Source organism: Budorcas taxicolor, chromosome 5 (assembly GCF_023091745.1).
Source record: "Budorcas taxicolor isolate Tak-1 chromosome 5, Takin1.1, whole genome shotgun sequence".
Taxonomy (NCBI): domain Eukaryota; kingdom Metazoa; phylum Chordata; class Mammalia; order Artiodactyla; family Bovidae; genus Budorcas; species Budorcas taxicolor.
Window position 1 is genome coordinate 120,022,025 of NC_068914.1, and position 18,382 is coordinate 120,040,406.

Sequence of the window (18,382 nt, forward strand, 5' to 3'; positions counted from 1 at the left end):
ATCAAACTCTGCCTGAAAACAATTTAAAAGCAATGTAAATTTATTTCCTCTAACCTTGTGGCACATGTTTATTAACATTATTTTGTAGCTTTAGCTCCATTCATTTGCGTTAGAGAATTATAAGAGTTTAAACCCTTCAGTCAGCCCTTTGACTTCGTTAAAGCCCTGAAAGCAGTTTCCTCAGGTTAAGCAATCTGTGTGACAGATTTGAACTTAACCCTTTTCCCCTTTAACACCTGTGCCTTGTCTTCTTCAGTACTTAAGTCACCTGAAAGAGTGATAAAGGAGGTCAGGTTATGCAATCTCAATTGCCAATTGCATATTAATGGAAAAATTCAAACTGAATGTTAATACAAATAACATTTTGTTTTGTGGTCTCTTAAATTTAGTAAAAAAAAAAAACTTAAATAGCAATGAACAACTTTGCCTATTCACTTTATTTATGCATTAAAAAAAAACTGAACTGGGTAAACGGTAAATGCACCTCATGGAGAATTTTACTATTAGTAGTAAGAAGAGCTCTTAGGTTGAATATTCTGTTTCTAAACAATCATAGTTAGAAATCAAAAAGAAAAAAGAAGTCATTTATAAAATGCTTTCCCGGGATGTCTTTTTTTCTTTCTGTAGACGTCTGGTTTGATCGCTCATCTACCAGGTATTTCGTTAACTTTTTCAGTTGGCATGATCTTTTAAAGAAAAGTATTATAGAATCAGAGCACATCTGTAATCAAGAGGAGTTTTGGTGGGGGGGTGGGGTACGGACGCTGGGAAAGGTATCCAGAAAACCAAGATTTCTCACCAACCTGCGCGCCAGAAGAGCATCTCTGGCCTTAGCAGGAAAACCCAGCAAGGGCGCCCGGCGGCGCCTTCTCTGTTGTCTCCCGCTTCCCCCGTTGACTAAAGAAGGGGTCACCAGACCCGCGCCAGGCTGCGATTGGACGCGCAGTCGTCAGGCACCCTCCAGAAACACAAACGTTTCTGCAAGTGAAGGGCTTTAGATTTTTTACGTCTCCCCGCGCTCCCCTGCGCTCTCCATGCCAGGTCTCTCTGGCTTGCTTGGGCTCGTTCGCGCGGCCTGAGTTAGCAATAACCTCGCTGCCGCCTGCGCCTAGCTCTAATTCCTGCCCCAGCCTCTCCACCTTCCCTGGAGCCCTCTGCTCCCGCCATGGGGCCAACTTGGGGCTCCTAAGAGTTGTCGCCTCTTAGCTGCGCGCTCTTGGGCCAAAGTCTCCGAAGGCGGGATATGGCTTAGGGCGCTAGAGGGGTCAGCACAGAGGTAACTGGAAGGGGAACGAACGGCTATCTGGGAGAAACGAGGCCAAACGATGAGTTTCCATAAGGAGGACGGAGTGAGCAGCCTGTGCCAAAAGGCGCTGCACATCGTCACGGAGCTGTGCTTCGCGGGCCAGGTGGAGTGGGAGAAATGCTCGAGCATCTTCCCCCCTGATGGGGGCAACCAAGGCGGAAGTAACACAGGTAACTGGGGAGGGCTCCGCTCGCGACCTCGCAGTCCTAGGGGACTCGCGCTCTCGGTCCTAAGCTCCTGGGTCCTGCGCCTTCCGCGCGGCGCGGGGACTTCTAAAGGACGCCTAGCCTTCCTATCTTACCCGTCTCCTTTGGTTAGCTCCTGGCGACTTCCAGTGTGGACTGTTCCGGTTTTGTCTTCTTACCTCCATTTGTCCGGGTTCTTCCACTTCTCTGGTCCGCTTCGTACCCGCTGCCGCCGTTTCTCGCTCCTAGGCTCCTGTACCCTTTTTCTCAGCTCTCCCACGGCTCCCATCTCGCTCCCGGAGAGGAGAGGAGAGCGCGGGCCGCGGCGTCCAGATCATTAGCCGAGCGCTGCCCGCGGGGGCCATTTGCCACCGGGACTCTGCTGCCCTCGCTTTTGTCCCGCAGGTGGCGGGTCGCGGCTTGGGGAAGGGGCCAGGCCGAAGAATCCGTACTTAGATGCAAAAACAAAACAAAACAAGCAAACAAAAAAACGCCTTGGAAATGGGGCTGCGTTGGTCCCCGAGAACAGAAAGGAGCCCGGTAGGGATAACCCGCAACCAATGTCATGTTGGCATTTGACAGTGTGCAAAACCCTTTAATATATATGAAACTCTAGGGCTTCTTGACAACGTTGGGCCAACAGCGGGGATGATCAACCCCATTTTTCGAGGCAACAATTAAGGCTTAGAGGACAAACAGATTTAAGTGGAAGAAGGAAAGGTTTATAAATCCTTTCTACACATGTGCTCATATAGCCCTTAATACAGGCATCCTCTCTGTCCCGTCAACAAACTTGGGGGTAAAAAACGGGGTGGGATGGAGGACGTACACGGACCTTTAGAAATCTGAAGGTGAAAAGAAGTCTCAGGTAACAGATTTTTTGCAAAAGGAATGTGGAGCATAGCAGAGACACTCAGGGGTGATGCCTGGAGGGAAAGGATTTGTAACCACCTGCGCTGTAAAGTTTGTGTAGCCTATTGTGCCATTGATGGCGTCTAGCTGGATTCCTGGAGTTGCAGGCCGAGTTAAGAGTGCCATGGGAGAGAGTCCACATAGTTCTGGGAGATGAACACAGGTTTGGGGATTTTCGTTATCGGGCTGGAAGACTGTCATTCCTTCTGTAGGGTTTGTTTCTTTCCTTTTACTAGCCTGTCATTTTAGTCTTCTTGAGGGACCTCGTGGGTTGAGGGTAGTTAGGGCAACAGATGAGAGCTCGACCTTAGCTCAGCGTGGAACGTTAACAGTGGAGAACCCTGTATGCTAGGAAGGAGACCAGGAAGGCACAGTTAGTGGGCTCCCCATCCACTACCACCAAAGACAAAGAGAGAAAGGAGGGAGGTGGGGAACAAATGTGTTTTAACCTTTACAGTACCATTATTTAAGTGGAATATTTGTACTTTTAAAAATTCTCTGATCATGGTAACAGGAACCAAGAGAGGCTTCTGTCTGCCCTTGGCAGAACCTGAGGAGATATTGCTACTTGGGCCCTGGAGAGGAATGATACATAATTGCTGCTGTACTTATGCTAGAAACATAGACATTTTGTGAATTTTAATAAACACAGCAGAGTCTTTTCCATTTGTTCAGCAGGTGTTACATTTCTAGGAGTGTGTGAAATTCAACTACTAGTTGAAGGCACTGGCTGAATATAACATATATGCTTGTCTTGTGTATAGTTGCTCATTATGAGGTAAACACTCAAAATATTTTGAACTTAAAGACTTCTGTGGTAATTGAATAAGTTGTTCTGAAATGTCTGATGATACACATGCTAAAAATAAGACTCGGAGATGGAAGTGCAGTGAAAGAAATGAGAGTATTTAAAAGATCTGAACTTTGGTCATTTAATAGTTGATGCTGTGGATAAAACTCCTGATTTCCACTCCACCCCCAACCCCACCCCTTGTGATCATACAGCAAATAGTGGTTTTCTGGTCCTCACATTGGCTAGTAATGAGGAAAATCTGAAGACTGGAAGCCAAATACTAGCTTTTAAATCTTTATAGATACACAATTATGGCCTTCAGGTGGGCTTCCCAGGTGGCTCAGTGGATAAAGAATCTGCCTGCCGTGCAAGAGATTCTGGAGATATGGGTCCGATTCCTGGGTCTGGAAGATCCCCTGGAGGAGGGCACAGCAACCCACTCCAATATTCTTGCCTAGAGAATCCCATGGACAGAGAAGCCTCTTGGGCTACAGTCTCTAGGTCTCAAAGAGTCGGACATAACTGAAGCAACCTAGCTCAGCACAGCTTAAGGTAAAACACAGCATATGAATTGTAGAGAGAATTCTGAACTTGTTCTAAGCATTATAGGAAGTAATTGTAATCCTAATTCCTTTCAGATTTGTGCCTGGGGACAAAAACGGAGCAAAACAAAATCTCAAACAATTACGTGGGTATTTTTCCTCCTTTAAGTGAAAATATGTACTATTCACATTGGGTATTCAATTTAATATATGAATATTTATTGAATGATTACCACTGAAAAAGATATCCTTCTAGGTTGTGTATGAGATATAAGGATGCAGAAGCTTGTTTTACACTTTCCATTTGTAAATCCATACAACAATGAAAAGTAAAATAATCTGCAAATAAGCTCCTATTACTAATAGATATCTATGAAATGTATCAAAGATTAATTATAAAATCTTTAGCTATATTAATTAGCTACTCAGCCTCACCTTGTTCTTTGTAGTAGATTTTCTTATGCACTTGTTCTAGTAAGTGATGCTTGACTCACTGTTTGTTTAATGAGAGACACATTATGGTAAGAGGACATGGACATTGAATAGAATGATGGTTTTTTACTTTCAGCACTGCCCAGATGGTGCCAGTTATTCTAAGGTTGCAACGACAATTGCAAGCTTCCAGACTGTGCATGATTTTAGATTCCTTAATGCAGGGGTTGGGGGAGAGAAGTTCAGGTACAGGGCTTTCTTGGTCTCCTTGGGGGATTGAATCCAGGAGGCCCCACAGATACCAAGATTTATGATGCTCAAGTTCCTTACATTAAATGCTGTAGTATTTGCTATAGCGCTTCCTCCCATATACTTTAAATAATCACTAGATTACCTTTAATACCTAAATCATCAAGAGGTACTTCTAATACCTCTTCATCTTCTTGATGTATATAATACCTTCATCAAGGTATTATAAGTACCTCTTGATGAAGGTGAAAGAGGAGAGTGAAAAAAATTTAAGCTGGCTTAAAATTCAACATTCAAAAACCTAAGATCATGGCATCTGGTCCCATCACTTCATGGCATGAAAAAATGAAATGAAAGTTGCTCAGTCGTGACTGACTGTTTGCGACCCCATGGACTCTACAGTCCATGGAATTCTTCAGGCCAGAATACTGGAGTGGGTAGCCTTTCCTTTCTCCAGGGGCTCTTCCCAACCCAGGGATTGAACCTAAGTCTCCTGCATTGGAGGGGATTCTTTACTAGCTGAGCCACCAGGGAAGCCCACTTCATGGCATATAGATGGGGAAATAGTAAAAGACTTTATTTTCTTGGGCTCCAAATCACTGCAGATGGTGACTGCATATATGAAATTATAAGATGCTTGTTCCTTGGAAGAAAAGCTATGACAAACCTAGACAGAGTATTAAAAAACAGAGACATTACTCTGCTGACAAAGGTCCATATAAAGTTATGATTTTTCCAGCACGTGAAAGTCACTCAGTCATGTCTGACTCTTTGCGACCCCATGGACTGTAGTCCATGAAATTTTCCAGGCCAGAATACTGAAGTGGGTAGCCTTTCCCTTCTCTAGGGGATTTTCTCAACCCGGGGATCAAACCAAGGTCTCCCACATTGTGGGTGGATTCTTTACCAGCTGAGCCACAAAGGAAGTCCAAGAATTCTGGAGTGGGTAGCCTAGCCTTCTTCAGCAGATCTTCCCAACCCAGGGATCAAACTGGGGTGTCCTGCATTGCAGGCAGATTCTTTACCAACTGAGCTATCAGGGAAGCCCTCACATATGGCCATGAGAGTTGGACCATAAAGGCTGATCGCTGAGGAAGTGATGCTTTTAAATTGTGGGGTTGGAGAAGACTCTTGAGCGTCGTTTGGACTGCAAGGAGAACAAATCAATCCATCCTAAAGGGAATCAATCCTGAATATTCTTTGGAAGGATTGATGCTGAAGCTGAAGCTCCAATACTTTGGCCATCTGATGTGAAGAGCTGACTCATTGGAAAAGACCCTAATGCTGGGAAAGACAGAAGACAAGAGGAGAAGATAACAACACTGGATGAAATGGTTGGATAGCATCATCGACTCAATGGACCTGAGTTTGAGCAAGCTCTGGGAGATGGTAAAGGACAGGGAAGCCTGGCACTTGTAGTCCATGGGGTCACAAAGAATGAGACACGACTGAGTGACTGAACAACAACGTCTAAATCAAGGTAAATGATATGTCACTCATTCATTTGGCGCTCAGCCATGTCTGACTCTTTTTGATCCCATGGACTGTAGCCCTCCAGGCTCCTCTGTCCATAGGTTTTCTCAGGCAAGATTACTGAAGTGGGTTACCATTCCCTTTTCCAGAGGATCTTCCTGACCCAGGAATTGAACCTGGGTCTCCAGCGTTGCAGGCAGATTTTCTTCCATTTGAGCCACCAAGGAAGACCTATATAAAGGCAATGTAGATAGTTACCTGTTTGACAATCCAAATTTTTTTAAACTTCCTGAATTTTTAAAAATACTTTCAACCTGTGGGTGATTGATTGCATGGATGTGAAACATGGATACAGAAGACTGATTGTAAGCCTAAAGTTGCTGCTGCTGCTAAGTCGCTTCAGTCGTGTCCGACTCTGTGTGACCCCATAGATGGCAGCCCACCAGGCTCCCCCTGACCATGGGATTTTCCAGGCAAGAGTACTGGAGTGGGGTGCCATTGCCTTCTCCAAAGCCTAAAGAAGTCATGAATCACATATAGAAATAAAATATTCTTCTACTGTTTTTTTTTAATACCAATAAAGAACAGGCGTCACCATTCTCTTTACCATTTACTGCAATAGCAGTAGCAGAAGCGGTGATAATGTTATTGACTTGAGAATCAAGCAGTCAAGTTGACAGATTCTATATTTTAGTAAACTTTACTGTAACTTAACTGCAGATGGCAATACTGGTTAATTTACTCTTTTGACAAAGTTTTTTTCAGAGATATTATTGATGTCAACATTACTAGTACACTAGAAAGTTCATTGTGTGCAGTTTTTTAGAAAATCAGATTTTTGCAGTCTTTTTACCACTGATTCTCCCCCTCCAAAACAGACAGGTCACCCACTAAGTTCATTAACATAAAATAGAACTTAATACTCTAATACTTAGGGAATATACAAAACAGCATATTGGCCTATTGCCTTAAATGTAATTTTTCATGTATACTGTGACTGAATATACATAACATTTCTTGAACTGGATTTGAGTTCATTTCTGGTCTTTAATTGCTGCTCCATATCCAAATGCTTGTGAGATTTTAGGAAATTTCATTACTTGAGAAGACCTCATAAATGCAGCTAATCAAACCCCCTTAAACTCATAGTCACATCACAATTGTGCAGACCTAACCATAATTTGAAAATTTTATATAAACATTTAATTCCTCAATGTTTTAAATTTACATTTTACACTTTTAATTTAGTACTAGAATTCTAAACTAAAAATGTAAACAAATTCTTCTAAATTCATATATGTGTTCTTCATTTTCTTAAGATGTGGGAACAAGTAGGTATTTATATGGCAAACACTTTCGTTGAAGTTACTTGACTAATAAAAACAGAGATGGCTAAGTAAAAAAATCAAAATAACATGATTTCCTCTGAGAATAAGGCATTTTAAGTCTGTCATAGTTTAAAATGAGTAAAAGGACTTTATAGGTTTTCTCTACAGATAGAAAGCAAATGATTACCCAATTAATTTAATTATTTTGTATCACTAGTAGTAATGAGTTTTACACATCCTAATGATTGTATAAAGAATTACAGTTTGGAAACATAGTAGGCATGTTAGGATTAGTAGAAATCCTTGAGCGTTGGAGGTTTCAAAAAGTAACTGAATCACAGTGAATTAAAACCTGTAGGCACATTTGAAGAAGGATGCACTAGAGGGTTTTTTCCTTCTCCATATTGATACTCCACTGAAGAATGGCCAGCTTCTACTATTTCTAGTCTCATATTTACATGATCTTCAGCACATATTGTGCTTGGTCTCAGTTGCTTCTAGGCAAATGGATGACTACCTTGGCTTCAAAGGCCAAGCAGGTATCAGCAATCATCCAGTACTCTTCACTGTGAGATATCAATATTTTGGCAGTACTGTCATGATTTATTTTTTGCCTTAAACTTTTTTCCACTTTGAGACAAATTAAGATCTGTGTTTCCTCTCTATATGAGCTGTGAATTTGAGAAATCTGATTCTTTCAAGAGCAATTTAATATACAGAGTATATAGCTGTCCATTCTATCCAAATCAGATTTTCTTTAAAATTTAATCATCATTGTAATCTTGCTCTGTGGAGGAAAATTGTCATTATTGGGAATATATCTGCATTTATTTACAAATTGCTTTGTCTAAAAAGTTGTCAGAAAATGAACATTATCATAAATGTTTAATGGACTTTGCAATTTCAATTTCAATAATCTATATTTTGAAAATATAATTATGTTTTTCCTGATCTACGTTTTATTCTGTTGATGACATTAATTGAATAGGCTGTAAACACTTTGGGGGCAGTGGGTTGTTTATTGTTTTATCCTCAGTGCCTAGAAAAAAACTGTGGCTTGTGAAGAGTTTCAATAAATATTTATTGGATACTGAGAGAATGAATAATTGAATTAACAACTTTATCCTCAAGAAGCCTCAATATCCTTAAGTGTATAACAGTGGGTGCTATTTAATCACCTCCCAATCCCTTCTGAAACTCAGTCAGTTCAGTTCAGTCACTCAGTCGTGTCCGACTCTTTGTGACCCTGTGGACTGCAACAACGCCAAGCTTCTTTGTCCATTACCAAATCCTGGAGCTTGCTCAAACTCACGTCCATCCAGTTGGTGATGCCATCCAATTATCTCATCCTCTCTTGTCCCCTTCTCCTCCCGCCTTCAAACTTTCCCAGCATCAGGATCTTTTACAGTGAGTCAGTTCTTCATATCAGGTGGCCAAGGATTGGAGCTTTCAGCTTCAGCATCAATCCTTCCAGTGAATATTCAGGACTGATTTCCTTTAGGATAGACTGGTTTGCTATCCTTGCAGTCCAAGGGATTCTCAAGAGTCTGTTCCAACAGCATGGTTCAAAAGCATCAATTTTTGGTGCTTAGCTTTCTTTATGGTCTGACTCTTACATCCATACATGACTACTGGAAAAATCAAACCATAGCTTTGATTATAGGGGCCTTTGTCAGCAGAATAATGTCTCTGCCTTTTAATACTCTGTCTAGGTTTGTCATAGTGTTTTGTCCAAGGAGCAGGTGTCTCTTAATTTCATGGCTGCAGTCACCATCTGCAGTGATTTTGGAGCCCCCCCAAATAAAGTTTCTCACTGTTTCCATTGTTTCCCCATCTATTTTGCCATGAAGTGATGGGACTGGATGCCATGATCTTAGTTTTTTGAATGTTGAGTTTTAAGCCAACTTCTTCACTCTCCTCTTTCACTTTCATCAAGAGGTTCTTTAGTTCCTCTTCACTTTCTGCCATAAGGGTGGTGTCATCAGCATATCTGAGGTTATTGGAATTTCTCCTAGCAATCTTGATTCCAGCTTCTGCTTCATCCAGCCTGGCATTTCACATGATGTACTTTGTATATAAGTCATTTTTTAACTTCAATTTTGAATTTCTGAAACTAAGTTGTATATATTTGTGTCTTTGTGTCTATGGTGTCCAATACAATATTCTATGTAGATAATATACCGCTTCTTTAGTTTTATGATAATGGCAAAAATTAGAGCACTTAGGCATTTACAAGCTAGAATATGATAAGCAACATACTCAAAGTAACTGAACTTTGGATGTCCATTCACTTCCGGAGTGTATTCAGGTTGAACTATGACTCCATGGCTCAACTTATGTGTTACATAATAAATATATTGAATTTATTGAAGTTCTATAAAAATGGGAATGTCTGTTTAGTATACCCATTCACAATAGTAAAAGGAAAGTCTGTTCATTTGCTTATGTAAAAAGTAGCATAGAAAAAATAATCATATTTTTATTCAAACTGCTGTTAGTCATTCCGGTAAGAACTAGAAATCATCATTTTGCAGTTGTGAAAACTAAGGCAGGAAAAGTTAGCAACTTCCCCTCAATCACAACTAATTAATGATGTGGCTGGGATAACAATGCTGGGCTCTATAGATCCTGTCCTAGGCTCAACAAAAAGTAGTCATAAAGAGAGATCCTGGGGCCATCCATGGTGCTAAAGCACACTAGAAAAACATCAATTTCCTCTCTTGGTATAATACCCAATCCCTCACAATATTAAATATCCTAGTGACCACTGAAGCTGTAAGTGCTGACATTAACATAGCTTAGGTAGACTGTTAGAAAGTAAAGCGATATATATATATATATATATATATATATATATATATATATATTAATTCTTTCCTGGAATTGTGCTGTGATGGCCTAAGAGCTAAAAGATAAAATCATCTAGAGGGAGTGGTGAGGGAAAAAGGAACTGATATTAACTTTTTTCCATTCAGATGGGTCCCAAAGTGTTATAATCTACTGTTAGATATTCTGTTATTGAATAGAGAACATGATAGCTTTTAAAAACTTGTAAGTTTGTCCATACTACAAGGTTATTTTAATTTAACAATGAGGAACGTTGTTTTCTCTTCAGTATCCATTGTTCCTTTCAGCTCAGTTCAGTCACTCAGTAGTGTCCGACTCTTTGTGACCCCATGAATCGCAGCACGCCAGGCCTCCCTGTCCATCACCAACTCCCGGAATTCACTCAGACTCACATCCATTGAGTCAGTGATGCCATCCAGCCATCTCATCCTCTGTCCTCCCCTTCTCCTCCTGCCCCCAATCCCTCCCAGCATCAGAGTCTGTTCCAATGAGTCAACTCTTCACATGAGGTGGCCAAAGTACTGGAGTTTCAGCTTTAGCATCATTCCTTCCAAAGAAATCCCAGGACTGATCTCCTTCGGAATGGACTGGTTGGATCTCCTTGCAGTCCAAGGGACTCTCAAGAGTCTTCTCCAACACCACACTTCAAAAGCATCAATTCTTCGGCCCTCAGCTTTCTTCACAGTCCAACTCTCACATCCATACATGACCACAGGAAAAACCATAGCCTTGACTAGACAGACCTTAGTCGGCAAAGCAATGTCTCTGCTTTTGAATATGCTATCTAGGTTGGTCATAACTTTTCTTCCAAGGAGTAAGCGTCTTTTAATTTCATGGCTGCAATCACCATCTGCAGTGATTTTGGAGTCCAAAAAATAAAGTCAGCCACTGTTTCTACCATTTCCCCATCTATTTCCCATGAAGTGATGGGACCAGATGCCATTGTTCCTTTAGTTGTGTTTAAATAGTCACACATTTATAGGTATAGTGAACAAAACAATATTAAGTGATATATTATCATTTTGAATATATTATAATATGAGTTGTTAATATACGTGAGAGGTAGTTTTAGCATTATGCTTTTTTTCCACAAATATTTACTGAGCTCTTACTATGTGAAAGCCACTGTGCCAAACATTAAAATGTACTGGTACCATTAAATGTGCATAGTTTCTCAAGTTAACATAACTAACGTAGAGTTAGTATATAATAATAGATTATAAATTATTTACTCAATTATGAATATATGTAAAGATTTAAAAGTAAATTTGGCTAATTTAAGGATATTTGATACCATGCTTGATACTGTCAGGCAGGCTTATTTCTCTCCTTTGATTTTTGTCTCCTCATAACACAGATTTGGAATGACAGACTAATTAAAGCTCAAGCAGGCAGGATTTCTCAGCCCCTGTATCTTCATAGTAAGCATGCAAAACAATGATAAGGTTACAGCTCAGTTATAGCTCAAGCAGAGAGGTTTTTTATTAAACAGACGAGGGATAGTACACTCCTGAGATGTGGGGACAAGCCAACCCTGAAGTAGTGGCCACGATCCCTCTTGGCTTTCCCTTTTTATATTTCCTATCTCCTCTTGGTTCTACCCTGTACAAAATGCAAATGGGCCAATCAGGGAAGGGGCAGTATCTGGTCACATGCATAATAGGGCTTTTATATATTCATCTAGATGGGTGCAGACTGTTTTGATAGACAGTTGCAAGTTATATAACAACAGACTGTATGGTGCATGTCTTTCCCATAATTCAGTCTGTTATAATCAGATGAGTGTATGTATAGAATATTTATGAATACCTAATGGACTCCTTGGACTGCAAGGAGATCCAACCAATCTATTCCGAAGGAGATCAGCCCTGGGATTTCTTTGGAAGGAATGATGCTAAAGCTGAAACTCCAGTACTTTGGCCACCTCATGCGAAGAGTTGACTCATTGGAAAAGACTCTGATGCTGGGAGGGATTGGGGGCAGGAGGAGAAGGGGAGGACAGAGGATGAGATGGCTGGATGGCATCACTGACTTGATGGATGTGAGTCTGGGTGAACTCCGGGAGTTGGTGATGGACAGGGAGGCCTGGCGTGCTGCGATTCATGGGGTCGCAAAGAGTTGACACTCAGTCGGACAGACTGAGCGACTGAACTGAACTGAACTGAACGGACTCCTAGGAGCCTAAGGTCACTTAAGGAAGTCCCTGTGGTTCGTTTGTATCCATTGTGTGCCTAGGGTACCTGTGCAGGAGTTGGGAAAGTTCCTGGGGTTATTTTGTAGCATGTCTGTGAGCTCTCCTGGGCCTGTCTGGAATGGGATTTAGAGATCAGCTTGCATTCTTTTCAGTTAGGCCACCTCTTGTTGCTCATGCCTAACTTCCTACCTAACAATACCATTTCATTGAATTTAGGATGCTGTTGATTACAAGGCACACCATTATTTTATATTACACCAGGAAAATAAACAAAAGAAGAGTACAAAAATTAAATTATGACTTGGTGCTTTTTCATCACATAGAATTTTTAGTTTACACCTATGGAAAAATTTCTTTTAGAACACACATAAATTTTAAAAATCATATATTACTCCTGCACAAGTATAAAAAGGGAAATGAAACAACAACAAAAAGGAAAACATAAAAGACAAATAGATTAAAATAATTTAAAATGTAAAGTACTGAGTCTGATTCTTCTGAATGGTGATACTTTCATTTATCCACTCATTATTGGACTCTATGGCATCAAAAATACTGTCAAGAGTAGTACTGATCCATTTTTTTCCTTCTAGGAATTCATTAGTGTGCTAAGTTGCTTCAGTCATGTCTCTTAGCAGTCCCATTGTAGCATGCCAGGCCCCTCTGCCTATGGGATTCTCCAGGCAAGAAAACTAGAGTGGGTTGCCATGCCCTTCTCCAGGGAGTCTTCCTGACCCAGGATATCTTCCTGACCCAGGGATTGAAGCTGTGTCTTGTCTCCTGCATTGGCAGGCAGGTTTGTTTTTTTTTTTTTTTTCCCACCACTAGCACCACCGCAAAGTCCCAGAGGAGTTCAAAAGGGATACAAATACTACCGTTGCTGTGCTCTAAAGCTAGCTAACAATACTTTCTGCTGGGCAGCGTGGAGCGGATGCGAAGCACAGCGGTCCAGCGGCATGTTGGTCAGTAGGAAGAGCTGGGCCACTCTGTCCATGTGAGCCGGAGTCCTGACTGCTCTGGGGGCCACAGGGTCGGGGCCACACCGCACAGCCCCCGGGGTTCCGGCCCTCCTTCCTCCTTGGGGACGCAGGCCCAAGCAGGCTGCCTGTGGAGGGCTGTCCGGCCTGGAGAGGCTGCTCTGGGGGCTGGGGAGGTGTTCAAGAGGTAAACGGCCAAGTCACAGCTTCTGAGCCACCCCTGACTGCTTGTCTTTCTTTGGAGAGTCTGAGAGTCACCTCCCGGGAGGAGGCGGCCACACTGCCTCTCAGGGTCAGCGAGTAGGCCGAGGGGGCAGGTGCCCTCCCAGGGATGAGACTCAGGCTCTGGGTGCAGCGTTTTGGGGGTGCTGTTGGGGCTGGGAAACCTCACGCTTTGCACTCTCCCTCTCTGTGCTTCAGTCTTCACTCACGAGCGGGGCCTTCAAAAGGTCTGGGGACTTGGTGTCTCATCCTTGTCTGCTGGACATCTAGTCAGGGTCAGAGAAGCCTGGTGGATGGGTATCCAGGAGGCAGCACCTTTATATAATTGGAGTGCCAGGCTGCCTTGGCACAGGAGCGGCTGAGAGGAGCTACCCCACGTCTGAGGTCAGGGCAGCGGCTCAGAGGACCTACCGCATGCCCGAGGTCAAGGCAGTGGCTGAGAGGAGCTACCACAGGCCTGAGGTCAGGGCAGCAGCTGAAAGGAGCTACTGCACGCCCGAGGTCAGGGGCGACCTCCAAGATGAGCTACTCCACGTCCAAGGTCAGGAGGGGTGGCCATGAGGAGATAACCCTCATCAAAGGTAAGGAGCAGCGGCTGTGCTTTGCTGGAGCAGCCATGAAGAGATACCCCACCACCAAGATAAGAGAAACCCAAGTAAGATGGTAGGTGTTGCAGAGGGCATCAGAAGGCAAACACACTGAAACCATAATCATGGAAAACTAGCCAACACGGACCACAGCCTTGCCTAACTCAATGAAACTGAGCCATGCCGTGTGGGGCCACCCAAGACGGGCAGGTCATGGTGGAGAGGTCTGACAGAATGTGGTCCATTAGAGAAAGGAATGGCAAACCACTTCAGTTTTCATGCCTTGAGAACCCCATGGAAAGGCAAAATGATAGGATACTGAAAGGGGAACTCCCCGGGTCAGTAGGTGCCCAATATGCTACTGGAGATCAGTGGAGAAATAACTCCAGAAAGAATGAAGGGATGGAGCCAAAACAAAAAAAAATACCCAGTTGTGGATGTGACTGGTAACAGAAGAGAGGTCCGATGCTGTAAAGAGCAATATTGCATAGGAACCTGGAATGTCAGGTCCATGAATCAAGGCAAATTGGAAGTGGTCAAACAAGAGATGGCAAGAGTGAACGTTGACATTCTAGGAAGCAGCAAACTAAGATGAACTGGAATGGGTGAATTTAACTCAGATGACCATTATATCTACTACTGCAGGCAGGAATCCCTTAGAAGAAATGGAAGAGCCATCATGGTCAACAGAAGAGACCAGAATGCAGTACTTGGATGCAATCTCAAAAACAACAGAATGAATTCTGTTTGTTTCCAAGGCAAACCATGCAATATCACGGTAATCCAAGCCTATGCCCCAACCAGTAACGCTGAAGAAGCTGAAGTTGAACAGTTCTATGAAGACCTACAAGACCTTTTAGAACTAACACCCCCCAAAATTGTCTTTCTCATTATAGAGGACTGGAATGCAAAAGTAGGAAGTCAAGAAGCACCTGGAGTAACAGACAAATTTGGCCTTGGAGTATAGAATGAAGCAGGTCAAAGGCTAATAGAGTTTTGCCAAGAGAACGCACTAGTCATAGCAAACATCCTCTTCCAAGAACACAAGAGAAGACTCTACACATGGATATCACCAGATGCTCAACACCGAAATCAGATTGATTATATTTTTTGCAAGCAACGATGGAGAAACTCTATACAGTCAGCAAAATCAAGCCCAGGAGCTGACTGTGGCTCAGATTATGAACTCTTTATTGCCAAATTCAGACTCAAATTGAAGAAAGTAGGGAAAACCACTAGACCATTCAGGTATGACCTAAATCAAATCCCTTATGATTATACAGTGGAAGTGAGAAATAGATTTAATGGCCTAGATCTGATAGATAGAGTGCCTGACAAACTATGGCCTGAGATTCGTGACGTTGTACAGGAGACAGGGATCAAGACCATCCACATGGAAAAGAAATGCAAAAAAGCAAAATGGCTGTCTGGGGAGGCCTTACAAATAGCTGTGAAAAGAAGAGAAGTGAAAAGCAAAGGAGAAAAGGAAAGATGTAAGCATCTGAATGCAGAGTTCCAAAGAATAGCAAGGAGAGATAAGAAAGCCTACCTCAGTGATCAATGCAAAGAAATAGAGAAAAACAACAGAATGGGCAAGACTAGAGATCTTTTTAAGAAAATTAGAGGTACCAAGGGAACATTTCAGGCAAAGATGGGCTCTATAAAGGACAGAAATTGTATGGACCTAACAGAAGCAGAATAAATTAAGAAGAGGTGGAAAGAATACACAGAAGAACTGTACAAAAAAGATCTTCACGACCCAGATAATCATGATGGTGTGATCACTCACCTAGAGCCAGACATCCTGGAATATGAAGTCAAGTGGGCCTTAGAAAGCATCACTATGAACAAACTAGAGGAGGTGATGGAATTCCAATGGAGCTATTTCAAATCTTGAAAGATGATGCTGTGAAAGTGTTGCACTCAATATGCCAACAAAACTGGAAAACTCAGCAGAGGCCACAGGACTGGAAAAATGTCAGTTTTCATTCCAATCCCAAAGAAAGGCAATGCCAAAGAATGCTCAAATTACTGCACAATTGCACTCATCTCACACGGTAGTAAAATAATGCTCAAAATTCTCCAAGCCAGGCTTCATCCGCAGGTGAATTGTTAACTTCAGATGTTCAAGCTGGTTTTACGAAAGGCAGAGGAACAAGAGATCAAATTGCCAACATTCACTGGATCATTAAAAAAGCAAGAGAGTTCCAGAAAAACATCTATTTCTGCTTTATTGACTATGTCAAAGCCTTTGACTGTGTGAATCACAATAAACTGTGGAAAATTCTGAAAGAGATGGGAATACCAGACCACCTGACCTGCCTCTTGAGAAACCTGTATGCAGGTCAAGAAGCAATGGTTAGAACTGGACATGGAACAACAGATTGGTTCCAAATAGGAAAAGGAGTACGTCAAGGCTGTATATTGTCACCCTACTTATTTAAGTTATATGCAGGGTACATCATGAGAAACGGGGGCTGGAAGAAGCACAAGCTGGAATCAAATTGCGAGGAGAAATATCAATAACCTCAGATATGCAGATGACACCACCCTTATGGCAGAATGCGAGGAGGAATTTAAAAACCTCCTGATGAAAGTGAAAGAAGAGAGTGAAAAACTTTGCAAAAAGCTCAACATTCAGAAATCTAAGATCATGGCCTCTGTTCCCATCACTTCATGGCAGATAAACGCGGAAACAAGGAAACAGTGTCAGACTTTATTTTTCTGGGCTCCAAAATCATTGCAGATGGTAATTGCAGCCATGAAATTTAAAGATGCTTAGTCCTTGTAAGCAAAGTTATGACCAACCTAGATAGCATATTCAAAAGCAGAGACATTACTTTGCTGACTAAGGTCTGTCTAGTCAAGGCTATGGTTTCTCCAGTGGTCATATATGGATGTGAGAGTTTGACTGTGAAGAAGGCTGAGCGCTGAAGAATTGATGCTTTTGAACTTTGGGGTTGGAGGAGACTCTTGAGAGTCCCTTGGACTGCAAGGAGATCCATCCAGTTCATCCTAAAGGAGCTCTGTCCTTGGTGTTCATTGGAAGGACTGATGCTGAAGCTGAAACTCCAGTACTTTGGCCACCTCATGCGAAGAGTTGTCTCATTGGAAAAGACCCTGATGCTGGGAGGGATTGGGGGCAGGAGGAGAAGGGGATGACAGAGGATGAGATGGCTGGATGGCATCACTGACTCGATGGACATGAGTTTCAGTGAACTCCGGGAGTTGGTGATGGACATGGAGGCCTACCGTGCTGTGATTCATGGGGTCGCAGAGTCGGGCATGACTGAGTGACTAAACTGAGCTGAACTGAAAGCTAGCTGTAAAGTTATGTTAAATCTGACAATGTTGCCAAACTCATTTGACCCAGCAAAAATTTGGGTTATGAAGGTTATGTGTACGTTTCACTATTTTCTCAACACTCTCTTCCAAGCCATTTAGACTCATTCTTTGACTTCTGATGCTGATGCATTTGCTTTAGCATAAACAGAGTGAAAACTATGACACACTTACTTAATTACTACTAGTCTTGTAACAGGTCATTGATACTGATACATTCTGATTTCAAAAACTTAAATGTCTAAAAATATGCATTTTATAAATCAATTAAATATGATAATGATATAAAGTTTCTATCACTTACTGAAATTCAAGAAAAAGGCAAAAGTCAGTAACAATTAAAATGGGAATTTTAAGAGGCATTGTTGCAACAGTAATAGGTTGGTTGATTATGTATTGGATTTATGGTTGAGGAAGAGACTGATAGTTGTTTCCTAGTATTCATTTCCCCTTTGTATTTCACAGCATAAGAATCCCTTATTTTTAGCTTGGTATGTGGCAGCGTTATTTAAAAACAAAAACTTTAAAAAGGACAGCTTTTTTCAGCATACCTTATAGGTTGGTACAATCGCATGACTAAATTATGATTGTTGGAATATTAGCAGCAGTGATGTGCACTACTTCTAGATTTTTCCCTTAACATGAAAGGACACACCATTACCTTCCTTTCTCCCTTGTTATTTTTCATCCAGCTGCCTGGAATGTAGACATGTAAGCTTGCATCTTGGACCTTAAGGAAGAGGCAAAAACCTTTGAATAGGAAAGCAAAAACATGGAAAAAAACAGGATTCCAGACACCTTAAGCTGATGTGTTTACACTGACTTGCTTATACTGGACCAATTAATTAAATGAGGGAGAAATAAACTTCTATTTTGTTTGTTACTATTAGTTTGGTCCCTTGTTGTAGAAATCAGAATTATGTGGCATTATAATAATAACACCATACTGTTGTTGTTGCTTAGTCACTAAGTCTTGTCCAACTCTTTGCAACC

The 18,382-nt window shown here is 41.9% G+C and overlaps 1 protein-coding gene across 1 annotated transcript in view; it reads left to right on the forward strand.

Annotated features, from left to right (window-relative positions):
* The first annotated feature begins 1,325 nt into the window (after window positions 1-1,325).
* Window positions 1,326-18,382, forward strand: part of SYT10 (synaptotagmin 10) — a 113,572-nt gene continuing 96,515 nt past the window's right edge. Inside the window, exon 1 of the mRNA XM_052640762.1 lies at window positions 1,326-1,476. Coding sequence (XP_052496722.1) covers window positions 1,326-1,476 — 151 coding nt within the window. The remainder of the gene's footprint in view (window positions 1,477-18,382) is intronic.